Source organism: Microcebus murinus, chromosome 10 (genome assembly GCF_040939455.1).
Source record: "Microcebus murinus isolate Inina chromosome 10, M.murinus_Inina_mat1.0, whole genome shotgun sequence".
Classification (NCBI taxonomy): Eukaryota; Metazoa; Chordata; class Mammalia; order Primates; family Cheirogaleidae; genus Microcebus; species Microcebus murinus.
In genome coordinates, this window is record NC_134113.1 from 62,278,879 (window position 1) to 62,305,182 (window position 26,304).

A 26,304-nucleotide genomic window follows, 5' to 3' on the forward strand; every position below is an offset into this window, starting at 1 on the left:
CCGGTTCTGATCAGGCATGGTGACCTGTTGCCTCCCAAAGACCAGTGTCCAATGGGAAGGGCTGGTGGGAAGCCCTAGAACAGAGCCCAGGATGAGTTGGCTTCCTCCCAATCTTGCCCTCCTGCAAAATTGAGTCTGGCCTAATTCCTCTGAGGAGCAAGTGTTAGAATCATCTCTTGCCCCTAACACACTTAAACCAGAAACTGGACAGCAAATAATGACTAGGCTGGCTCTGGTCTGTGTGGATGGACCCTGTTTAGAATTGGCTGAATTGCTTCTTGGGGGAGGAGGAGAGGGCAATGGGAATGGCATTTCTGCGGAAGAACGGCAGGTGGGCAGGCAGGGTTCTGACAGCGGTAGGCCTACGAAATAGGGGCTTCATGCAGAAGCAGCAGGGACACTCCCACCAAGCCATCCTGGGCTTTGGTCACGGTTCACACTCCAAGTACTTGGACAAGCCTGTTAGGAAAGGAAGAGGGTGACACAGGATCTCCTTCCACCTGGAAAGCCATGGAGATCTAAAGGAAGGCAGAAAGAGTCCTTAGAACTCAATCAACTTTGAGCCTCTTATTGCTTTTTAGTCAGAAAAGCTTGGCTGGGCTCAGACAGTGAAAGATTTGGCCAAGGGCTAAACCCTCAGGGTGGGGCTCAGGAGAGTGGCTTTTGCTGCAATGTTAGGAGAGTGGTCTATGCCAGGCCCTGGATCTGAAGCCACAGCTGGCCTTACTCTGAGCTCTCATCTTCCTTCAGGAGATGGTGTTCCTGGCTAGCACCTGAGTCCTCTTCCCTTCACCTGAAGCAGGCACCAGGGAATGATGCTGGGGGCACTGACTATAGGAGCTTTGGGGACTCTTTTCCACTTCTGTGATGCCAAAGAGAAAGACTAGGTCTTACAACCTTGGGACAGAGGGAAGTGGCACCACAATGCTAGAGAAAGATGCTGGCCAGCTATCACTCAGAACACCAAGCTGCTGCTCCACCACCTGCTTTTCCGAAACTGGTTAGTTCCTGAGGCTGGACCTAGTGTGTGGAAATTGAAAGGGATGATGGGGATGCAACCTGAGTAGGTGGTGCAATTCACAAATGCTTTGTGACACCTGCTTCTAAGGAAAACAGAGATGGGGATAGGACTCCCACCCCAGGAGGGAAGGAAGAGAGGAGAGAAGCCCACCCAGCCCCAGGGGAGGCCATGATTAAGGCAGTGATGCTGAGGTGGGGCTCCCTTTTTGGGGCCCCTTGTGCTCCCAATTACAGCAGCGCTTCCCCTCTTGTTTTCCACCCTGGGGAAACTTCCACTTTGTGATGATTTTTTAAAGCATTCACTATTAAGAACCTTTGAAAGCAAGAAATACCCAGAGCACAGGTCTGTGAGGGGCTGGCTCACACCCGTTACCAGAGGCAGGAAGCATGCACGTTTGGTTGGCAAACTAAATGACAAGAACACCTGTTTCCCCTCAGCCCAGAAATGGCAGAAGTTCTGAGGCCCTGGAAAGGAAAAGTGACAGCCAGGAAAGATGAAGGCTGGAATAGACAGCGCTCAGCACAGGACAGGCCCCCGGGGAAGACAGAACAGGAAAGAGCCCTGCCCAAGAAAAAGGAGGCGCTGGGGCAGCTTAGCTCTCCCCAGCTGTTGGAACAAAAGTCCTTGCGCCAGCACCAGCGGAGAATCCCTGAAAGGAGACTTATGGAAACAATCCCGAACTCGGCTGTTCTACAAGCCAAGAGGACACACACATTCATCTTTGAGGATTTATCTCTTCTCTGCACCCCTAGCGCCTTCCACATTCATCTCAGGCCCAGGACTGCAGCTTTGTCAGAAAAAAAATAGGCCCAACACTCCATTTTAGAAAGAGAATTTTAAAACAGAGTCAAAAGAACGGAAATCAGGTATCTGTCCTCTTCCAGGGCAGGGAGAAGACCTCCTTCCCCACAGGTTCAGGACTATGGCTAGGTGGTGAGGAAGGCAGGGCCTGCGCCCAAGCCTTGGGGAGACACAGAAAGGGCCCAGGCCAGGCACTTGGCTGGAGGCAAGCGCAGCCCTTGGGCCATAGGACCTGATGGCCACTGGGGCACTGGTCTGGAAACAAGTTCTCATCTTCCCAGAAATGTCATCTTTCTGTCTGCAGCAGCTGGCTGGAGAAAGATTTCAGAAAGGTGTGTGCCTGGGACATCCAAAGGCAGCCTCTGACCCTTCTTTTCTCCTTGGCATAGGCCTTAAAACACTGGGAAAGGCCATGGTTTGGCAATGGAGCCTTCAATAGTCTTCATCCCTGTAGAGCTCAGTAGCTCTCAGGGTGACAGCAGAGGAGATGAACTAACTTGGGAAGAGTCTTGATCTTTCAGCTTCCCCCACCCCGCTGAAACACTGTATAAGCTGGGGCCATAGCTCATGGCAACACACACTCATGCACTCTCACACGCACAGCTTGGGAACCAACTGAGGGAGCAGGTAGCTCTGGTTATCGCTGGTCTGATATTTGCCCATTCAGCATCTAACCTGTCCTAAAGCTCTTTCCAATCATTCCTCACTATTTCCAGGCCCCATCTGGTGAGGTGCTCCAGCTTCCACTCTGTCAGGCTGATCATAAAGGCACAGTATAGCAAAGTCCCCTACTAGGATGGCCGTTGCTTGAAAGCAGGGAAGGCTAAGGGGCCCGCAGCTGTCCAAGGCTGGTGTAGACGTCTTCTGCTCCGCTCAACTCCTCAAAGATTGGGATCAGGTTCAGCAACTCTGTATCCGCCATGTCATCAAACCAGGACTGCACGGGCACCTGGGACAGGGAAAATGTGACGTAAATCTCCTGACTGCCGCTTCTTCCCTCTCTCACCCCAGAGCCTATGAAGGCTGGCTGGGTCTTACGAGGGTGGTGCACTCCCCTGGGTAAGCCCACAGTTCCACAGCCCACTCCCTCTAATCCCTGCCACATGGGCATGCAGGACCACTCACTGCATTCTCTGGGTGGAAGATATAAGAAGCAGGCGAGTTGTCCAGGATGAGGGTTTTCCTCAGGTCCCTCCCGAGGCGGCTGAGGTCCTTGACATAGCAGCCCTGGTGGAACACACAGGACTCACGGAATAGGCGGGCCCGGAACACCCCACACCGGTCCAGCAGATCCGTCACCGGGTCAGCATACTGGTGGGAGAGAAGAGGACTTAGTGTGGATGCAATCCCGGTCCCCTGTGGCATCCTATGAACCAGCAAGGAGCTACTTGACCACCCCAGTGGCTGCCACACCTGCTCCTGGGTGTTATTTCCCCTCCTGCCCCTGGGTACCTTGGCCAGGCTGGCAGTGAAGAGAACACATTCAAAGAGTTCCCCCATTCGTCTCAGGAACTCATCCACATAAGGCCTCTTGAGCACATATACCTGAGGAGAAGCAGAGAGGCTTATTGGAGGCTTCCCTGTGAGGCCGACACCCTGCAGCATCGTCACCTTCACCACTTACACAAAGAGCACCCAGTAGGTCCAACTCCCACGACTAGCCTCTTGGGCCACCTGGCTGGAAGTCTTCTGCCCCGCAGACCAGGACACTAGCATCGGCCCCTCCCCAGGCTCCTGCTGGCTCAGTGGTCCCAACCTTAACTTGGCCCAGGAAGAAGCGAATACACCATGTCCCAGGAGCCATCTTTGTCTCCGGCGGCGGACTATCAGCTGCCTCCAGAAACAAGTAATCAAGAATAGGCCTCACAGATGGAAACAGCCTATCCTGGATTACTTGAATCCAGCCACAGCCTCTGTGGGAGCTTTCTGTCCTTGGCTCCGGCAGGACAGTCTGTCCAGGGCACCATCAGGCAAGGACACAGATACTTCCAAAAACCTCATGTCCTCACACAGCTTCTCTGTACCAGGGAAAAGTGACTAGTTCCCCTCAATGACCACAGACTAGACATCCTGCTGCCTCTTGTCCTAGCACCCCCTATTTTGTGCCAGTCACACTTAAAACCTATGTCCACCTTTCATGGTCTTTCACATTTTGGCCTACATGGCTCTTTGGCTGCATGTCCCCCCAAATGACTGCATTCTATTGCTTCCCTGCCTCCAGCACACACAGGTGCTACTAGAATCATTTCGTCAAAGCTCCTTTCATCCACATCACTCCCTAGCTCAAAGAGCATGTGCGTACCATGACTCTCCCTCCTACAGCTGGCCTGAAGTGGCCACCAACTCACCAGACCCCCTGAAGCTCTACAGCAGGGATCCTCTGTTCCAGGCAGCCACAGCTTGGCTCCTGTTAATCTGCCATTCCATCAACTGTCAGCAAGCTCCTCCCTCTTCTGAGCTATGCAGCAAGCTTGGCATCCTTTTGCCACTCTTCATTCAAATCCCACCTTGGGCAGGTAGCCCACCCTCGTTTTAATCTCATTCCCTTTTTATTATTCACACTCCATGTTAATCAGGAGTTCACAGTGTATATTTGCCTATCTGAAAACATACCTTTGTCTTTCCCCATGGGTTTTACACATCTCTATATCTACAACTAGACCGTAAAGGGCTGCTGGGCCAAGCCTGGTTCTGACCAGGGGCTGGTGCAGGGCCAGGCGGAGCACCTTGGTCAGGGAAGTGGTGATGAAGAAAGCGTCTGATGAATGTGGGACAGTGACAACAACCCAAGGAAGCCTCAATCTAGTTTCCCTACTAGTAACTTTACTATTTGACCAGATCATGCTAACAAGTATCAGGGCTACCAGGGCATCTGCTCCAGTGGTCCCTGGCTCTCAGGCAGCTGGCAGACCATCTGGGCAGGCACTGTGAGTAAATGGTCTTTGAGTACCAACATCATGTGATCCTTAACCCTACACTGAGCAGCTAAGCAGGGTTGGAAGCTGGTCTTGTTTAGATTTGAGCGCTCTTCACTTTGACAGATGCATGCTGAGCACTTACTCAGGCAGAACCTAGGGTAGAGCCCCAAGGGGAAGGAGCTAGGGCTTCACAGGGGACGAGATGCCTGGGCTGGGGAGGAAGAAATTCACTTGCTATTCAGGGGTGGATGGGCAGGAGGAGGAGGGCATTCTAGGCAGAAGAAACAGTTGTACTGGTTCCCTTGCCTGTAACAGGCAGGGACACCAACCACTCAGGAATAGAGAAAATGTAATAAATCATGTAATAGTGCTGGCATATGGGGGGTGGGGGCTAACAAATGATAGCTGTTACTATCATTAAATAATGTAAACTGTTCTTTTAAACAGCTAGGCTGCAAAAAAGAAAAGAAGGATGACAGCTATAGGTGGATGTGGGTTGAAACTTTTTTTTAAGATGAGAAAGCCCTGAGTGTCTATCTAATACCAATAAAAAGGGGGGGGGGCTGAAGTTACAGAAAGGGATCAACTGATGGAACACAAGCCCTGAAAGGGGCTGAGGACCCCAGCACAGGTGAAACAGAAGGCAGACTGTACACCTTCTGGACTGGGTGTGGCTTGGCAGGCAGCTTACCTGGTGAGTGGTCCCCTCAATCTCGACAGGCACTATGAAGTCAGCATTGTTGATTGGCTGGAAGGTAGAAAAGTTAATGGCATCAGCAAGGCGGGAGGGACAAGCAGCCCCCACCATACCCCTGGAAGGGGTAGAGAGAAACAGATCTTGGAGTCTCCTGGACACTCCTCCTGCCACCCCACTAAGGGATTCTCACCCCAGCAGAGTGTGATATCCCTTCTGGCTTTCCCTACTTATCACTCCCTCCACACCCCCAAATTCTACCTAAGCTGAGTGCTTGAGGGTCTTCCCTAGTTAATAAACATCCTGATGAGACAAACAGGGGCAGGCGCCAATACTGATTCAACCAGTCTTTTAGGCCTGCCCTGTATGGAGCCCTGGTGGCTCTCTGTGCTATGTGGCTGGGGGGCAGATGCAGCTTGTTAGCAGTGACTGGGGAGAACAGGGGTTTCTACTCAACATTCTTCAGTGTGGCCACTAGGTATCTGTGACACTAAGGTGGCCAAAATGCCAGAGGCCTGGCCCTCTCCCTTCTGGTCACTCTTCTATCCTCATCTTTAGGCTGTCTCATAGCACGGTTGTCAGGCTCACAAAAGGGCCCAAGACAGGGGTAGGAAGGGCTCTAGATGTTGGATTACCTTAAAGGAGCTATGCACAAGGGTTTCATCCAGGTCAATGACCACACAGATCCTTCCTTGATCTTCCTCTGTCACCTCTGGGAGCAGGCAGGTCCCTGGGATCTAAAACCAGAGTCAGGCTGCTGAGATCTGCCCACCAAGAAAGCCCAACTCTAGGAAGAGCTAGGCTGTTTGTGGAGACGGAATCACCAACCCACGACAGACACCACTTAAAGGCAGAGAACAGAGGAGGTAGGGTTGGTTTCTGGGTTTCAGACTCCTAGTAGGAGTATTAAGTGATCTGGACACTGGAAGTGGTGGCTAGGGCTGGTGTAGGATGGAGAGCAGCTGTAGGAAGAGGGCATGGAGCACCAGCTGTCCCCCACCCCAAACCCAATGCCTTGCACATAGCAGGCCCTCAGCACATGTCTGGAACAAATGGCTTTCCAGGGCAGGCAGGTGATTGGCCAGGAGCTGAGGAGTGAGGGCATCACCCACTCAACAGGGCTAGCCAGGGATCCTATAGGGTCCTGAGCTTCTGACCTTCTGGCACCAGCCATATTCACGTACCTGATAAAACTGGTACTGGAGACATTGGAGCAGATCCGACTGAGGAAGAGAAGAAGGTAGTCAGTGCCCATCCAAACCCACTGCCTCTGCCTCAGGCCTAGAGAACAACTTTCTCCCCAAGACCCAAACACCTGGAAGCTTCTAACATCACAAAAGTGACTTTTCCTAGGAGCAAGGCAGGAAAGGAGAAAAGCCAGTGCTTCTTTCCCACATTAGGCCTGATGAAGACTGTAGAAGATAGTGTCTGTTTGTAGCTATACTGCCTCTCAGTTGGACAAAGTAAGGAACAAGGAACTCAAGCAACTGATTCAGGGACACAAAGTGAGAGGCAAACCCCAAATCTAAATTCCTCATTATGGTGGTTTAACCTCCTGCTTAGTCCTTACACTCAGGCTTGAGACTCCTGGGTGAGAACATGTTTTCTATGCCCTCCATGCAGGGAAGTATGGGGGAGCACTGAGCCCCTAACAAAACATCAAGTAAGCCACACTACAGGCACCCAGAATGTGAGGGGAGGTAGGGTGCTGAGAGATCAGAAAGACCCCACCTCCCCTGCCTTTTGCTAATAATAAAGTTATAGTTGTAAAAAGTGGTAAGTGTTCTTAACAAAAACCTTAAAGAAAAATTGAAATCCTAGCACTTAATGTTGGCATTTCGGTGTATTTCCTCCAAGTCTGTGTTATCAGTCTTTTTTCCATAATATAATACTATATAATTTTATATTCTGCTTTTTGACTTAATGTTGCAACTCAATACTTCTCCATGTTATTGAGAACTCTTTGTAAAAATTAATCACTTAGTATTACTGTCAGGCTGTACTTTATTTAACCATTTCTCCCCATTGGAAAATGAAGTGATTTTTCATTGATGGCATGTCTTTTGCCTGGTTTTGAGAGAAAGGAAGGACAGTTAGACTTCAGTGTTTCAGAGAGAGGTACCACTGACATCTGGGACAAAATAATTTTTGTTGGTTGGGACTGGCCCCACCCTTGAAATGCTAGACGTACCTTTTAGTCATTGTGATGATCAAAAGTACCACAGGTATCAACTGAGCCCAGGAGTTCAAGGTTACAAGTGAGCTTTGATTGCACCACTGCACTCCAGCCTGGGTGACAGAGCAAGATCTTGTCTCTTAAAAAAACACTGGGTGTAGGCCAGGCGTGGTGGCTCACGCCTGTAATCCTAGCACTCTGGGAGGCCGAGACGGGCAGATTGCTCGAAGGTCAGGAGTTCGAAACCAGCCTGAGCAAGAGCGAGACCCCGTTTCTACTACAAATAGAAAGAAATTAATTGGCCAACTAATATATATAGAAAAAATTAGCTGGGCATGGTGGCACATGCCTGTAGTCCTAGCTACTCAGGAGGCTGAGGCAGAAAGATTGCTTGAGCCCAGGAGTTTGAGGTTGCTGTGAGCTAGGCTGACACCACGGCACTCACTCTAGCCTGGGCAACAAAGCGAGACTCTGTCTCAAAAAAAAAAAAAAAAAATCACTGGGTGCAGTGGCTCACGCCTGTAATCCCAGCACTTTGGGAGGCTGAGGTGGGAGGATTGCTTGAGCCTAGGAGTTCAAGACCAGCTTGGGCAATGTAGCAAGAAATTTTTATTTTATTTTTCTGCTTCCCATTTGTGGTGTGGGTCATCTGGTTGCCCCTGTGGTTTCTGAGGAACCCTGTGGTCCAGATCCTTCCAGGTTCTGGTAACCATGCAAGGTACTTTGCATATATTGTCTCAAGTGATCCACACAGAAATCTCTTCTGTAGAGATTTCTGTATGAAAAATAAAAATTAGCTAGGCATGGTAGTGTGCACTTGTAGTCATAGCTACTCAGGAAGCTGAGGCAGGAGGATCTCCTGAACCCAGGAGTTTGAAGCTGCATGAGCTATGATCACACCACTTCACTCCAGCCTGGATGATAGGGTAAGCTCCTATCTTAAAAAAAAAACAAATCCAGAAATCCCTCCCCTACCCTCATCTCTAAATGCCTTGCATGGGGGTACAGGTGATAATTACTGGCAGTAGTTATTAAAAGCATGTTAGAGTTTCAATTCCTTGGTTCCCTGGAAGTCACATATCTTGGAAGATAGCTTTGCATAGTAGAAAACAACAACAAACACAGGTTTTAGAGCCAGAGAGATCTGAGTTCAAATCTTGTCACTATCATTTATCAACCACGAACTCTTCAGGGACTACATAAACCCTCTGGGTCTCAGTTTCCATGTATGCAAAATGGGAATCCTATGACCCTCCTTGCAGGGTTGCTGTGTGGATCACTTGAGACAATATATGCAAAGTGCCTTCCTTGGTTCCTGAGACCTGGAAGGATTTGGATCACAGGGTCTCAGAAACCACAGGGACATCCAGGTGGTCCACACCACAAATGGGAAGCAAATGGATTATGAATGGAAGGATTAGAAGGAAGACTTCTCTGAGCTAGAGACCTTCACAACCTCAAGCAAGGCCACTTGCCCACTTGCCCTCGTCTGCAGGGATCTCCCACTAGCAGTCCCTTCCTTGCTAGTGTCGCACCACTCCGACCCAGCTACCTTAGCAATGGTGTTGGCTTCCTCCTTATATGCAGCGAGCTCAGTGGAGGAGCTTGACTGGCCAACATGCTGGGCGCGAAAACAGCAGAAAAGGGCCTTGAAGATGTTACGTCCACGAGGCTTCTTAGGAGAGGACTTGGAGACCAGGCCTAGAGTGGAGAGAACGACAGAGGCATTACCTACAGAGACATTAATCCACAGCTACCCTCATGGCCATATCACCTCTAGTCTGTAAGCTCCACCAGGGCACACAGTACATGCCTGTTAAACGACCACATATAGTAACAGTAAAATGCACATGTTTATTCTAACATTTTCTCTTTAAAGCATACAGGAATCCCCACTCCCTGGTTTGGGAAATGGGAGACCTGAACTATAGAGGATTTAGGATTTCTTCTTCATTTCAGGGTTGCAGGGCACAGACAGGAAGAGACTCAAAGATGGAGCCAGGTACAAACTCTTAGGTGTTCTGCTGCTCCAGTTACAACACACTGAAGGTGCCCTCAAAATTAATTCACAAAGACAAAAATCCTCCCTAACGCCAGCTCCCAGGAAGACTAATCATTCTGGACAAGGGAATAGCCTAGTCCCCTTCGAGTTAGTAGAGCTGCAGTTCTGTTCAGTGTTAGCTTCCCTTAGATGCTGGGTCAGTGGTAGCATAGCAGCCCAATTTGCCTAAAAACTCCAGACCAGAAACAAGAGACGAGAAACCCCAGAACAGTCAAAGCCCCAAGGAAGAAGCCGTGGTCTTCCTTTACACCTGTCTCTCTCTCCCACACTCCAGCCACTTGCCTTAATGCTCCCTCCCCTCAATGACAGGGAACCTGACTGGCAAAACACAGACGGATTAAGCCCTTTGTACACACATGTCCAGCCTCGGGTCCTAGGCTGATGTCCTCACTTCTGGACTGCAGCTGCTTAGTCCTACCTCGACAACCTGGGTCTTGGAGATACAAAGCCCTTTTAACAAGAGGCTTGGCAAGGCAGCTCCAGAAAGGCCAAACAGACGCAAAGAGCTATGGGCATTATAGGTTTGACTGGAAATACTGAATGTCCTGATATCTTGACTTCAGAATATCTTGCAAATTCCTTTTGCTTTAGATTAACTTTTCTGGCAACTGTTAAGCAAGAATGGGAAAGACATGATGGGTACTATGGCCAGGAGGTGGCGCTGCATAACCATTTACAGAACAGCCTTCAGCCACAGGTCTCCCCTCCTGAGGGCGTGAGATCCCAGAGGGTGAGCAGGAGACCGCCTAAGGAGTAAACCTAAACTTTTCCAGGTTAAAACACAGGGCAGACTACTTTGCAGGAAATAAACGCTGCAGATGCCTCTGTCTTTGTGGGATCAAGAAAAGCAAACAGCATACCACTGAGGACAACTTCCCTAGTGTTATTCCTTGAGATGGGGATGAAGGCAAGAGGAAGACAATGTGGGGGCCACCCTGGAGCAACCTGGAACTCCCTGGGCTCAGTCTAGTCCTTAGAGTAAGCATGCACCCAGGTGGCCCTTGCAAAAGTGGGTGATGGGAGACCCATTTAACACCTAGTTACTGGGCTGCCTGTGCCCCTAGAGAGGAGAGAAAAACCAAACTATTCCCTCAGGACCAAGGGTGAGGAAATGGCTCCTACACAGACAGCAGTCAGTCAAGTGCAGTCAGCACCACCCCAGGACCACAAACTCAGCTCTGACTCAACAGAAAGGCAGAAGACTTCCTGCAGGTGCATGCAGGCTGGGGCCTCCTCAGGCAGTGAGTCCAGAACCCTGTCCCTCTACTCCCTGGGTAAGGCCAGATCCTTAACACTGGTATAGCCATTGGAAACCTTTTAGAAAATGCCTGGGCCTCTCCAGCAAGTAGCCTAAAAACCTGGATGTCACTTTCAAGCTTTTGGCCCTGGAGAAAGAACCAAGATTCCCAGGGACTGGGAATTTTTTCGGGGGTTATCCCCCGAATCCCTTGTATCAGGGAGACAAAATTCCAAGCAGAGCCCAGCACTTAAAGACAGCAGGATGAGAGATTCCTTGGACTTTCCCCCCCTTCTTTTATGCAGAAATTGGAGGGAAAGGACAGATCTACCACCTGCCTGTATGGCCCACATTAAATTCCAAGCCCAGGGACTTAAAGCAAATGCTGACATAAAGCTTCACGACCAAAGCTGAACCTTCGCTCTTCCTTTGGTTTATGGTTTCTTCATGCAGAACCACAATCAGAGGCTTAACCGGGGCACGGAGCCTTTTTTAAAAGGCCACACAGCCTGGGCCTTTCCTGAAGAGAGGCCGTCAGGAATGCACACAGCATCTTAGTGACAGACGCTGTGAAGGCTGAGTAATCCTGAGAGGCAGGAGGTGAAAGGGGCAGCTGGCTGGGGCCATAGAGAGGCCTGGCGTTCGCCTGCTGTGGGAGCCCAAGAGGCAGAAGCGCCTCAGCCCTAGACAGGGAGCTTGGACTCTGCAGGGGATGAGGGTCTTCTCAAAAACACAATGTGGCTGGCAGCCCCTAGGCCTCTGAGACCACAAATGCCTTGACCTTGGGGCCAGGCATTGGACACAGAGTACCTCAGACCCCTAACAGCAAGGTCAATACCCCAGACATCCCTCTCTCCCCCTTTCCCCGTGGGGCCCCACTTCCTTCAATCCTTTTCTGGACTGTCTGCTCTCCTTACCTTTACACACATTGCTCCTGAGAATTCATCGGGGCCTGCTTCAGCCTCCCCCAGCATGGCTGCCTCCCTCCACCCCCCCCCCCCAAGGCCTGCAATGGCTGGTCCGTTCATTAGCCTCCCGTTCATTAGCCTCCCACCCTCTGTACAGCGGGTGCTTGATAACTGGCTGGCTGAATGATGATTCCAGGGGCCTCCAGGGCCTCTGTCACTTCCACAGAGCTAGGACCTGGCGAAGAAGCCTCCACTAGTTTGCAACAGCCCAGAAGAGTTGGAAACAGAAAAGCCTCCTTTATGTGAGGAGAAGACATGGGCATTGAAGGAGCTGGGCACCTGAGGCAACCACTTAGTCTTTCTAGGCCTCAGCCGTGTTTACCGAGCACCAGTGATGTGCCAGGCCAGTGTGAGACACTTGACATCTTCGCCTCATTTGAGCCTCCCTACAAACCCAGTTGTAGGCACTAGTTCCCCATTTTACAGGAGGAAAACTAAAGCACAAACAGGTTAAATAACCTGCTAAGGGTCATGGGGGTAGTGTAACAGCAGAGCCAGAATTTGAACCCAGATCTGCCTGAACCCAGAACCAAGGCTCTTAACCATTACTCTGTACAGGGCCTCTTTACTCATGCAACAACTGGGAAATTTGGGGGCACTCTCAAGGTCTCTTCTTGGGAACTTTGCTCTAATCCTCTCTAGGATGGGCTGGTAAAGACCAGTTTGTGGTCCAGCTCCCTACGTGTCCTCTTGGGCAGGCCACCAAAGGTGCAGGGGGTAAAAAAAAATGCAAGCCTCTAGGATTCCACTCCAGGGAATCCACCCCCATCTCTGGGACAGCAACTGGACAATGGCGGAGGGGAGGGGAGAGGGACTAGAGCCAAGAGCTTCCTTTCAAGACCTGCTTTGTTTAGTGGATTTAGAGGTGAGGGAACCACTCAACAGAGTGGGATCTGAAACCTGTGTCAAAGAGCCTTTTAAAATGGCTCCTTTCAGCCAGCACTCAGCATTGTGTCCCTGACAGCCAGGTGCAGGCCATCTGCACCCCTGTGTATGATGGCAATGGGGAGGGCATCAGGCTGCCTTCCCAGGAGAGGAACACCAGCCACAAGGGGATTTACAGGCCCATAGGGATTTTACTGCAGTTTCCCCAGTGAGGGAGGGCAGGATTCCAGTGGGTGCCATGTAGCTCCACAACCAGCTGCTCTCCCTCCTTCTTCCCCTGCTCCCCTCTTCCCAGACATCCAGCCCTCTCTCCTGCCCAAGTGCTGATGTGCATCTGCTCTCCCTGCTCCAAACATGTGGTTTGGGACTAGATGTTCGAGAGGACCAGCACAGACCCGATGAGGGAGCCAGCTCTGGCTTAAGAAGAAAGTGGGTAGGTGACTGAAGACAGGGAAGCCAAGCCAGCCCTGCAGTGCATTGCTGCAAGCTTCTTATGAGGCAGGGTGTGAAGAGAAGGCGTCCTCCTACTCTGGGGATCACCTGGGCCGGGGCCCAGGCTCTGCCAGTTACTGACTCAGCCACATCGCCTCTTGGAACCTTAGTTTCCTCATCCATAAATTGGGATAACAGCAAACCCTCAATCAGGACTGAAAGGATAAACAAACTTAGGGTAAGGTACTGTGCAAACTCTAAAGCTAAATGCTGTGCTTGCTTTAATTAATTATCCAAGGGGAATTGACCACTAATTGGTAACATCATGGGCCTCATTCCAGGAGGCCAGTCACAGGAGATCAAGAGCCATCTCCCTCATCATGTGGATGAAGCCCAAAACAGAAGATGGGGAAAAAGTTCCCAAGGAACTCTCAGCAGCAGCAGGTTTCAAAAAGTCAAAACAGGCCGGGCGCGCTGGCTCACACCTGTAATCTTAGCACTCTGGGAGGCTGCGGCAGGAGGATTGCTTGAGCTCAGGAGTTCAAGACCACCCTGAGCAAGAATGAAACTCCTTCTCTACAAAAATTAGAAAAATTAGCTGGGCGTGGTGACACCACTGCACTGCAGCCAGGGTGACAAAGTGAGACCCTGTCTCAAAAAAAAAAAAAAAAAAAAAAGTCAAAACCACCCCTACACCTTCTCCCAAATCCACCACCAAAGTTGTTTCCCAGTTCACAATCTCCCTGACTGGCACTCTGTGACTAACAGGAAGGCAGGAAGGCTGTTGCACTTGAGATGAACATTACCCTTTGTACCTAGACCCACTCCCACCTCCCCCAGGAAGTAGGAGGTGAGGGCACTAGTTGTCTCTGCCTCTTAAGAAGCACGTGCATGTACATGCCCATGCAGATGAAGACCACTTCAGTCACCAGGACAACACTTTTTAACCTTCTGAAGGTCAGGTCCACATATCACCTGTGCCAACAACACAGCTCCACGTCCCAGCAAAGTAATGCCTCACACATCTGCCTGAGATTGGGCAGAAGGCAACCTCTCAAACTATTGGACTTTATTTATTTTTTTATTTATTTGAGACAAGAGTCTTGCTCTGTTGCCCTGGCTACAGTGCAGTGGTGTCACTGTAGCTCACTGCAACCTCTAACTCCTGGGCTCAAGCAATCCTCCTGCGTCAGCCTCCCGAGTAGCTGGGACTACGGGTGTGTGCCACAACGACCGGCTAATTTTTCTATTTTTAGTAGAGACGGGGGTGTCGTTCTTGGTCAGGCTGGTGTCGAACTCCTGGCCTCCTAGACTGCTAAGATTACAGGCGTGAGTGCCCAGCCTCATGCTATTAGATTTTAACAAGCCCATTCATGTAGAAAGATCCTTTCTTTCTTGGTTCATCTCTCAAAAGTACTTCCTTCCCCACCGTCTCCCCTCCCCCCACAGCAAAGGGCTTAGTCTGGCTATCACTATAAAATGGCCTCTCTGAGGGGCCTCTTTCCCCTTAGCTATTGGAGGAAGGAGAGTATTTGGAGCATTTCCGGCCCTACTTGGCCGGCTGCCTGGGCCTGGGCCCTGCAGCCAAGACACATCTGATTGGGGCTCCCCACGGACAGGAGTCCTCCCAGGTCCTCTGCAAGGGGCATCTGTGCTTTGGCTAAGGACAGGCCTTACAGTGCCAGGTGGACGGAAGAGCTCCTCAGACCAGCAGGTGAGTCGGCAGGGAACAAAAGAGGGTGAGAGATGCCTAGACATCCCACACACAGAAAAGACTAGAAAACAATGGGGAAGGTGTACCATTTTCACAGTGCCTGACCACTGACATGTTCTCTTCAACTAACAATGAAGGGAGGGCCTCACCCAGCTCAGCACCAACTCTCAAAGTTCTGAAAAGTAGCTATAAACCTGGCTGCATGGATTTTTTCTTTCTTTCTTTCTTTTTTTTTTTTTTTGTGTTGAGACAGTCTCTCTTACTCTCTTGCCTGGGCTAAAGTGCCATGGCATCAGCCTAGCTCACAGCAACCTCAAACTCCTGGGCTCAAGCAATTCTCCTGCTGCAGCCTCCCAAGTAGCTGGGACTACAGGCATGCACCATCATGCCTGGCTAATTTTTTTTTCTTTTCTATTTTTAGTTGTTTGGCTAATTTCTTTCTGTTTTTAGTAGAGACAGGGTCTTGCTGTTGCTCAGGCTGGTCTCAAACTCCTGAGCTCAAGCAATCCTCCTGCCTCAGCCTCCCAGAGTGCTAGGATTACGAGTGTGAGCCACTGCACCCAGCCTGAATATTTTTTTAAAGGCAGTTTTAGCTATGCTTTTTGGCTCACACCAGCATGTTCTACATTGGTGCCCTCACTACAGCCAGCAACTGGGGCAGTCCCACCTAAGCTGATGTCTCTATTACCTCCCTTTCCCTAGACAGGAGAGCTCCCAGCACAACTCCCTCTCTTTTTTTGAGACAGGGTCTTACTTTGTCAACCAGGCTAGAGTACAGTGGCATCATCATAGCTCACAGCAACCTCAACTCTTGGGCTCAAGCCATCCTCTTGCCTCAGCCTCCCAAATAGCTGTGACTACAGGTGCTCTCCATGATGCAGGCTAATTTTTTCTATTTTTAGTAGAGACAGGGTCTTGCTCTTGCTAGGCTGGTTTCGAACTCCTAGCCTCATGCAATCTTCCCACCTCAGCCTCCCAAAGTGCTTGGATTACAGGCGTCAGCCACTGCTCCCAGCCCACAACTCTCTTCTTTCTAAGCCACCTGTGGGGTAGGGGGTCATAGGTCGCATGCTACCTTGTCTCCTGCCTTTTCCCTGTCTCCTTTAGCAATCTGGTCTCTGATCTCAGTTAGGGACCTTCCCTCAAGAAGGGCTCAGTTTTGGGAGAATGGGATTCCTGGCAACTTCTTTGAGTTTGGTCTGTTGATTTCAGAATCAGTCTAGAAAGTAGTTTTGCCAAAACACCCTCCTGGGCAGCTCCAACATACTTTAAAAATATGCTGGGGTCAGGGGGTTGTTCCCCAGAAGCAGCAGCAGGTCCTGGACCAGTGACAGAGGCCGTATTTCCTCACATATATGCCAGCAGCAGACTCAGCCTCCAAAGCCTACTTCAGAGAGCTCTTGGAGGATATCAGGAAGTGATCTGAAGACCCATAGGGCAGCAGAGACAAATGTGAGATGCCACCCACAAAAACTCAAAGGGTTGGATCCTGCCCCTTCGCCTCAGCAGAAGACCCTGCCCATGCAGCATCTGCCAGAACAGAGGTGTCATTGTTGGGGGCTGGAAACCACACTTGCCCACCCTGAGCCCCCTCTCCTTCTCCTAAGGAGGTGCCAAGCAGGCCCCTGTGGGAGGCTGGGAGGCTAACAGAAACCCACCAAGCAAGACACAGACAACCCTTTAGTGGCTGTTTCAAGCTCCCGCCTTGACACCCTGCCCCTGACTCTTGGAATGATTGAATTTAGTCAAACACCAAGAAGAATCCTGTGCCTCTTCCTTGCCCAGCTATGTAAGCCTGCTTTAGGTTGACACAGCAAGAGATGAGAAAGCAGCCAAGACACAGGACAAAGCAAGGGAACCTCCAAGTGTCTTTCCTCTGACCCGTGAAAACACAGTGGTTACACAAGGTGCCGCAGACTTGAGTTTAAATCCTGGCTTTGCCATGCATAAGGTGTGTGGCCATGGGCCTCAGTTTCTTCATCTGTAAAATGGGAAGACTACCTATTTCTCAAGGTGTGAGAATTACAAGGAGCCTAGGGAGTGTCCTGGCCCTAATAAAAGCCTGGAAAGTGTTAGCTGCTAGTCATTAAGTACAAAGCACTTTCATACTCTCATCCCAAACTGAATCTCAAAATTTTCACAATAAAAGGGACCACAGAGATTTCTTCGAACTCATTTCAGAGGTTACACAGAGGCAGTGACAGGGCCAAGCCTGAGTAATGGTCTTTTCTAGGACTCTACAAAAACCAATCAAATTCATTCATTCATTCTCTCTCTCTCTCTTTCACACACACACACATACACACACACACACACACACACACACACACACACACACACACACACACACTGACATTAGCCAACCAGTTCCTTCTTCATGTGGCTGGCCTCTGTAGCACTGGCAGGCATCTGCCAGGGAAGCACCCACCGCCCTGCTTCCACCTCCAGGGACACTCCCCTGCTCCTCCCTCAGCTTCAGCTAGGACAGCCAGGCAGTATAGGTGTGTCCACCTGAGAGAGCACTGAGCCATCAGTCAGGAAACCCACCTCTTGCCCCAGTTTGGCTTCTTAACAGCTCTATGGTTTTGCCTAAGGGACAACTATCTGGGGTTCAGTTTCCTCACAGGCCAATCTAGAAAGGTGTCCCCTGCATGGTTCCTTACAAGGTGGCTTCAGATCACCTAAAGCATGAACTCAACAGCACTCTAAAAGTGGAATGGTTTACTGTCCAAAATGATACATGAAAGAGAAAGAAAAATAAATTTTAAAAAGTTAAAAAATAAAATAAAAGTGGAATGGCAATGCGAATGAGAGGCAGCGTGGGTCACAGTTAGGGCTAGACCCTGAGTGCAGGGTCTGGCTGACCCTAGCCGTGCGTGTATCCTTCAGCTCTCTCAGGGAGGGTTTTCCTGATCTGTCAAGTGTGGATAATTTACATCTCATAAGGTTGTTCTGAGACATCAGCGAGACACTAGATATGATATGCTAGGAATGGTACCTTGCCCATGCTAAGTGCTCTATAAATACTGGCTGTGACTATTCTTGGGTAAGTAAGGCTCACTGCTCTGTCCACTCAGAAAACTTTAGGATTCCCTCTGAGGAGTCATAGATCTTTAACAAATGGCAAAACTGGACCCCCAAGGGGAATCTTTCTGCTCAAGGCTAAACAAGCAGTTGGGGCCACTGCTGTGCTTAGCTGGCTCTTCTCCAGGGACACCTGTCAGAACCACAAGGAGCATTTGGAACACACGCATGCCTGGCCCACCTGCCCATGCTCTGATTCAGGAGGTCCCAGGTGGGGGGTATATATTTTTAGTAAGTGTCACAGGAGATTCTGATGTGTGTTCCCGGCTGAGAGCCAACATCTAAAGGCTGCCAGGGGTCTCTGACTAACCCTTCCAGGACTAGAAGGCAATTCAGCCAAAGTCCCCTTGGTCCTCCTCCCCATCATATCTGACTGACTCAGTATCTCTGAAGCCTCAGAGGACTCATGCCCAGGATTTGCTTTTCCTTTCTAGGGGCATTTATTCTATTATGTACATGAGTCAAAAGACCTGAGCCTGCTGTCTTCTCCCGTAGGCCCCCGTTCCTGTGAAGGAGGGGTCCCAGCCTCATTCTGCTATGGAAACCGAAGAGCTGGGATCCACTGCCCAGGAAGGCAGGCAACCTTAGCCTTCCATGAGCCTGCTTGGCTCTCACTGGGGTTGAGGCCACATTTGTTCTCTGGGAACGGTGTGGCTGGGAAAGAGCAAATTCAACAGGATAGAAAAGCTGCAGCAAGAGATAAAAGAAAGTATAGAATAAAAAGAGTAAGAGCAAAGCCTGATTTTAGGGAGTGGGGTGGAGAGGAGGACTAAGCAACCAGGAGGGAAAGGAAATGACAGATCCACTCAGAGATTAGGTTCAAGGCTAACCCCTAGAACAGCTGACAAATAAAACAGGGTATACACACTTCCTTCCCAGAGGAAGGCTGCGGTGCTCACTGGAGTACCCACTCTGTAATAACAGATCCTGGTGCAGGCACACTCAGACCTGAAGGGCTGGGCACTTTGCCGGACAAAGAAACACTGTTTGAGTTGGTCTCTGGTCCCCAGAGGCTTCCAGTTTTCAGGAGTCAACTTCTCCACTTTAATTTCTAATAGTTCCATAAGATTTGCATGTTAATGCACTCATCTGCATCTGAGTTGGGAACTAGTCCTCCATTTCAGAAAAGGGAGGGAATCATGTCAGGGCCACACCCAATCCCATGTCCCCAAGACAACTGGGTTAATTCCATGCTTCCCAGAGCTGGCCAGCCTGAGACAGGATGAAAAGCAGTTGAATGCTATTTATGTGCTTCTCAACATTGTACCCCAAAACCACAACAGCAAAGAAACAGCATAAGAATATTTATTTCTCTTCAAAGATCCATATTCTTTTTCCCTTGTTATTAAAATCCCCTAGAAAAAATATGAATTTCACTGAGTTCACTAACTCTCAGAGCAAATGCAAACACAGTAAGAGAATATAGCACATAGCTGTCTTGAATATTCGTTATATCCATATTTGAGAGGCTGAGCCACTGCTAAGAAAGTTTACAATTTAGAGACTCTCAGAATAGGGGCACGGCTCCCTGGCTTCCTCCTATCCCATGCCCAGACACCAGATAGAATGGCAAAAGCCCCCAAGCACATGCAAATAAAATCCCATCCCAAGTCACACTGGCACAAAGAAGGGATCTGAGCATCAAGGCTGTTTGCAAGCCTCAGAGGTTGATCCTTCCAGAACGCCCAAGCCCCTACATCAGTGTCCCCCTTGACCCCAGCCACCTGTCTTGAACAATAAACCCCACATGACCATGTGCTGTTTACACCATGTGTCCTTGGGGGGGATGGAGGAGGGTGAACAGAGTGATCTGGCTGTGTGAAAAGGAGGACATTAACACTTATCACCTAAGTACCAGGCATTACAGAAGGGTAGATATTATTCTGACTTTACAGATAAGTTGCTCAGAATACTAAAGAGATTTGTCAAATCTTATTGTGGTTAGGAAAAGCAGGGATTTGAACCCAGGACAGAAGCAATCAATTTTGCTCCTTGATCAATTCTTTGAAGTACAATGAACACTTTAACTCCTCTTCCCACTTGGTTCCACTTCACCCAATCCAAGAATCAAACCTCCCAAGATGGGAATAAAACAATGCCCCCCACCCCAATTATCCAAGAGCTAGCAGGAAGAAAGGTGAGGAGGAAGAGGAAGAAAAGTTGTTTGTCTCTCTCTCTCTCACACACACACACACACAATCCCATCCATATTTACATATTTCCCATATTTAGTTATGAACACTTCAATTGCTTCTCCACAGAAAGGTTGGGAGCATGGATTCACCTTGGCTGGAAATGTGATTTCTATAGTATTTACCATTTTAACAAAGTCCATGATAAAGGATATGGAAGGTCCCACGCAGGGGATGAAATGGGACCTCTCTGCTACCCAGTTTCTGTAAGACTTCTATAGTTGAGAAGAGAGAAGACAGGAACACTACTTTCATACCCCAGGGAGTTTTAACATCAATTCCAAAGTCCTACTCAGTCAAAAGCTCTGCAAGTCAATTGAAAACCCCAGCCCTAGATGTCGGCATTTATAAACATCCTCCTCGCTGAGTTATCAGCACTCCCCTGGGTTTCTTGGGGCAGGAACAAACACAAGCTTGTCTTCACACAGGTTCCCACCCCCACCCCAAGATGGGGGAAAAAACTACAAAGGACACACAGGAGTGAGCCTCAGCAGTCACTGGAGAGCACAAAGCCCAGACCCAGGGTGGGCAAGGGGAGGTAAGAGGCACCAGAGGCAGGGGGAGGAGAAGCTATAAACATGCACCCTGGACCCTACAGGCTGTGCCACAGAGCACGCACCCCACACACAGCAGGCTGAGGAAGAAAGCTCCAGCATATAGATTCATTTCTAAGCTTTTCAAGTTAAGGGCTTAGCTACATGTACAGGGAAAGGTATTTGAACTTCTTGAGAGAAGAAGGCAGAATTTCTTTATGTGGAAAACCCAGAGCTAGAAAAAGTTACCATCATACTAATTTTTAGGGATGGTCAATTTCTCAGAAGAATCCTTGAGATTAGCTATCAGAACCTGTTTAGTTCCACCATGTGAGACGAGAATGCGAGGTATCGTCATCCTCTCTGGGAGAGGAAGGGTCATCAGGTCTCCTGGACAACAAAAAAATCTCCCATTCCCACAAAAGGCCAGAGGTCACTAAGAGCTTGGGAAGAGGCTGCCTCCACACTTCGTTTCACACTAGGAGGTTACAGGGCCAGTCCTATTTCCTTGGCTTTTCCCCATCTAATCCCAAAGCCCAGGGCATGACAACCTCGCAACTGGGTGACAACTTCATATAGGACTGCAATAAATGGCCATTCTTGACAAACTGATATTAACTTTTCTTTTTTCTTTTTGATGTTACACATATTCCTGTCCTTGCTGTACCAGGAAGCCATTTCATCCATCTGTCTGGGAAGATGATCCAATTTTGGTGCTTTTATCATCAATGCTTTCAGCAACTTTGTTCTACTTCCCCTACTGTAATTACTTTTGAATCATCAACACACCCAGACAGTCTTAAACCTCAGAGAACAGAATGCTAAAAAATAAAAAAAAATCTGCAATGGCAAACAGCTTCACTCAAAAGCCACCCAAGCTAGGAGCAATTTGTTTCTTTCCAGAAATTCACTTATTAATAAGCTGCCTCATACTCCTTTCCCCTTAAGCAAAAGAAAGCAAGGTCTGGAGATGGGATGTTGGGGGTGGGGGGCCGGGAGGAGAAAGAACACCTAAAGGAGTTAAATGAAACATGTTTCTCCCCCTCCCCCAGTTTTTATTTTTTGTTGTTTTATGATGCAAGTTTTGTTTGTAAATGATGTGGGACTCAGAAAGTTGGCTTAGTGGTTGCTAGGTGCCCAAGCAGCCCAGGAAGATAATATGCCTTCTCTGGAATGCAATCAAATTATATGGGGAGGGAGAGACCCAGTGGCTGCTGGCTTGAGAATTCAGATTCCTCTAGGGCTAAGTTTGAAGGACAAACCACACACACACACACACACACACACACACACACACAAACACAAAAACAGGAAAACAAAAAACATAACTTCAAGAAAATCCAACACCAGCAAATTAACACTGTTAAGAAGCCAGCTGTTTTGCTTTCTGTTATCTATTCTGTTGCCTCTATTCGCACTGGTGGATGAAACTTCAGGCTCTGATTTATAGGATGTGGCTTCACAGTTCAGCTTTCCCTCACTCCTGGTGTGGCCTCATCATTCACAAGCCACCCTCCTGAACACCTACAGGAGAGGAGGACGTGGTAGGGAAGCACAGCTCCTCCCAGTTTCTCATCACCACTGCCCCCTCTCCAACCCTTCAACATCCAGATTTCTTCACCTCTGGCTAGCTGCTAGGGTCATTTCCTGGGATGAGATTGGGAAGAGTCAGGAGTTGTAAACACAGGCAGCCTCCCTATTTCAGCCCTCAGCACAGCTAAGCAGCCGGCAGAGGCTGTGAAGTTGCTGCCTAGGTCACACAGCCTGGTTGGTGATGCAGCCAGGAGAGCAGGAATCAAGGCAACAGAGAGGTCAGGGGGGCGGGGGCCCTCTAGGGGGCTGGGATTTGAGTAGGCAAGGCTCTATCCCTCCTCAGGGCAGGCTTATTTAAAGCAGGGCCACAGATGCCAGAGGCACACACTGTCTCCTCCCCCCTACACTACCGTTCCACTAAGGGAATTCGAGAGAGGCCGACTCCACCAATCCAGCTGCTTCGCACCTAGGCAAGTTGGGTAAGCTTCTTTGGAACGTGAACCCCAGGCGTAAGTGACCTGCTGACTAATGTTGCCAAACAGGGGATGTGGGGCGGCACCGAGGCCCCGCAGCTGGCTGCCCACCAGGCTCTAGGCCTCCGTATATTCAGTTGCAGCACTGGCCCTTCACGCTCGGTTGGGGGAGGGGGAAGGAACGCTCCGGATTTAGTCCCAGAGGCGTGCTCTCTCCTCAGCCTCCAGGGCCAGGTGGCCCCAGTCCGAGGAGTTCTCCAGAAAAAAAACGACACTAGACCTTCCCGGCGGAAATTCTGCCCGCTATTTTGGACACATTCCTCAAGGCCAGAAAAAGAACGTGGGGGAGGGGAAAAGAGTTTCGGGACCCCCACTGTGACCAAACTAAGAAAGGTTCCACCCTCGGACCCCAACCTTTCCCCCACCCTGGAAGAGGCCTGAGCCTCACGCCTGAGAGGGCCCGCGACCCCCCTCGCGTCTCCACACGACCCTCTGGAAGGCGGGGGCCGCGAGCTGCTGCCCACGGAGAACTGGCACTTTTTCGCTGCGCGATTCAGAAACATGCCGGGTCTGATGCCATCCGGCGAATTATGTAACCAGGGACACCGCTCCCGGGCTAAACAAACGCGGCTCTATGTGTGCAGCGGCGGCCCCGGGGGAGCGCACTGGGGCAGGGAGGGGCTCTGGCCGGGCCTCGGGTCGGGCTTGTTTGCTCAGCGAAACCGGCGCGAGGCAGCCGGGCGAGAGCCCCGCGCCACCGCTGTCCCGGGCCCAACGCTGAGTCGCGGACCGGCCGCGTCCGGTCAGCCAGGGCCCAGGCCCCTCCCCCACCGCGGCCGCCCCCGCCTCCAAGCGGTGAACTTGGTCCCAACTCCCGCTGGACGCCGTCACCGCCTGCAGCCGGAGCGACCTCTGGCTCGGAGGAGCCTGGGAAGTGCTGGACTCCAGTCCCGGCTCCGTTCCAGCTCGGGACCCCTACGACCCTCTTCCAACCCCTCCCAGCGATCCTGGGGCTCGGCGGTGCAGGAAAGTGACGACCCCACCCCCCAACTCGGCAGGGGGCAGACGTGGGGTGGGCTTATGCTCCAAAAGCGACCCCCTCATCTCTCTGCCTCGGGGGGAGGGGTTTCGGGACAGGGTGACAGCTGCGCTGATGACGCCCCTCCCCCTCGGCCCCGGGATCCCGGGCTCAGTGCCGCCTCACGGGGGTCTGGGTGCTGCCGGGACGCGGGGGCGGATGGACCAGGGGGTCTGATCGCAATCGCCCGCTCTGAGCCCCAGTAGGTCAAAGGCCTAGACCAGGTTCGGGGTTCTGCTAGCCCCCCTCCCCGCCCGGGGGGCGACGCAAAGTTTTGGGAAGTTGCTGCCCCTACCTTGCTTGGTGAGCACCAGGGCGTCTTCCCTCCGCGCCTGGGTGATGATGGAGCCGTGTTCCATCTAACAATCCCGCGGGCCCGGGCTGGCTGGGCGGGAGGACGGGCGGGCGCGCAGGCTAGGCTGGGCTGGGGGGCCTGGGCGGGGGCCCGCTCCGGCTCTGGCTCCCGAGACTCCGACTCCCACAGCTGTTCACATCCCCCCTCTCGTTTCCTCCCCGGGCCGGGAAGGGAGGCGGCCTGTACCGAGGGCGGACGGCCCGGGCAGCGGCTCCCCCGGGTGCCCCCGGCCCCGATCCCCCGGCAGCAGCTCCGGGCTCCTCAGTTTGGGTCCAACATGGAGAATCCGGAGCGAAAACAAGAGGAGGAAATGGGACACGGGGCGGTTTCCAGGCTCCCCCCTCCCCTCCGTACTCCAGATAAACAACCCGCGGCTGCAGCGCCCACCCCCGCGCGCCTCCCGGCTCTCGACCTGGCCTTTCCACAGCCCGCTGGCGCTTTCCGCTCCAGGACGGCGTCCTAAGCCCTGGGCCCCTCCACCTGTGAGCTGCCGGGGCAGCTGATCGTCCGGAGCTTTGCTATTTTGTTACGGAAAAAGCAAATCCCCGAGGGGGGTGGGGTGGCGGGCGGGCAGGCTGGTGGGGGAGACTTGAAACCGCTCGGGCGCTCCGATTGGTCCTCCCGGAGAAAAGGGGCGTGGCCTCTCCTTACTATGCGGTGCGAGGACCCAACAACATTCCTGTCGCTACGGCCACGCCCCCGGGCCACTCCCCCCTCGCCAGACTGAGGCCTCCCAGTCTCCTCGGCCACACCCCCTTCCCAACTACTTAAAAGGCCACTCCAAAGCTCACGTTTCCGTGCTCGGTGCTGGGTGTTCTGGTGTCAGCCACTCTCCTTGGGGTAGGCGGGATTGTTCCGCCCTTCGGGTAACGGAGGCAAACTGCGATGCATAACTGGAGTCCGGCAGGGGCCAGGGGAGTGGGGGATGGGGTTCGGGACGGTTACCTTACTTCCTGCCATGCCCTCGAATCAAGGGTTCACATAAACGTGTACAACCCTTGAATCCCGAAAAAAGGGGATGTGTGTGGAGGCAGACCTAGGACTCCTGAGTGTAAGAGCTAGAACTGATCTCGGGACTGTGTGACCCCCACATTTAAAATGAGACCTAAGGTGCAAGGCTTTCCTCAAAGCCACTCAATTATTCCCATTTAGGCGGCCCTGCCTCCTCGCAACCCAGCCCTATCTCCTTCCACTCCCTCACCCCATAGTTCCATTCTCGGTTTTGATGGAGGGAGGTCTCTAAAAGAAGAGCATGTTTTATGGACTCTGCTGCCCTCTTTACTCGCTCTAGGCCCCGGGGCATCCCCCACTGACAATGGCTCCCGGACTCTAAACTCTCTTGAGTTCCCTGCCCAAGATTGTAGCTGAAGGATTTACATTTGTTCCCAACAGGTGGTATTCCAGAAAGGTAGGTTTCAGCTCAATATATCAGATCTTTTCCAGTGATCTGCATCTGCCCACAGGTGACATGGTCTGCCTTGGGAGGATGGGAGCTATTTCAGGTCAAGGCCGGCAAGAGTGATGTAGAATGAGGCTGCACTAGGTGACTTCAGAGCCAATCCCAACCCTACTATTCTGTGATTCAATGGAAGTTTTCCTGTCAAGGAAGGGGCTTCCTGCAACAGATTTCCCATTGTGCAACATGCATCAGGTCTTACTGGTGGTCAGGGAACAAGTAGGTCACAACTTAATTCACCTGGTACTATGATGCACCTACTCCCTATGGTCCCTTTTTCATGAAGACAGATGAAGTCATCATATGTATGTGCCTGGGTGCCTTACCAGTGCACATGCGTGGCTGTATCTACTGTTCCTACGCACATACACAAAACCTTTTTATATAACACCATTTTAATGGAAATGCTGTTTTTCCAAAATGAAAGTGGCTGTTTCAGAAGATCTGAATGATGCTTATGTAACTTTAAACACTGAATTTGGGTAGATTTTAATTCATTAACAGAAGGGGAAATGGAGAAGTTCTGACATATTTACCTCCCATTATTAAAACAATGAGATGCTTAAGGTAAATCTTCAATAGTCAGGTTACTAGGGGGCCTTTTTGGACCCTGCCCCTGCCCTTTGTAAGGCAGTAGGTAGTTCCATTGCAATGGGAGAAGCGCAGGCAGCTGAGGTCCGGGGATTGAGGGG

General features: G+C 51.0%; 1 protein-coding gene and 1 long non-coding RNA gene across 2 annotated transcripts in view; one reads left to right on the forward strand and one right to left on the reverse strand.

The window, feature by feature from the left end:
- Nucleotides 1-139: 139 nt before the first annotated feature.
- CTDSP2 (CTD small phosphatase 2) lies at nt 140-24,688 on the reverse strand. Its single transcript, XM_012777152.3, has 8 exons — nt 24,097-24,688; nt 9,163-9,311; nt 6,619-6,657; nt 6,070-6,171; nt 5,432-5,488; nt 3,275-3,367; nt 2,948-3,133; nt 140-2,771 (listed from the first exon to the last, which is right to left on the reverse strand). The coding sequence occupies exons 1-8, from the start codon at nt 24,158-24,160 to the stop codon at nt 2,646-2,648; spliced, it is 816 nt and encodes a 271-aa protein (XP_012632606.1). The 5' UTR covers nt 24,161-24,688; the 3' UTR covers nt 140-2,645.
- LOC142873395 (uncharacterized) overlaps nt 22,502-26,304 on the forward strand; it is a 51,386-nt gene continuing 47,583 nt past the window's right edge. The window contains exon 1 of the long non-coding RNA XR_012921453.1: nt 22,502-22,729. This is a non-coding gene — a long non-coding RNA (uncharacterized LOC142873395). The remainder of the gene's footprint in view (nt 22,730-26,304) is intronic.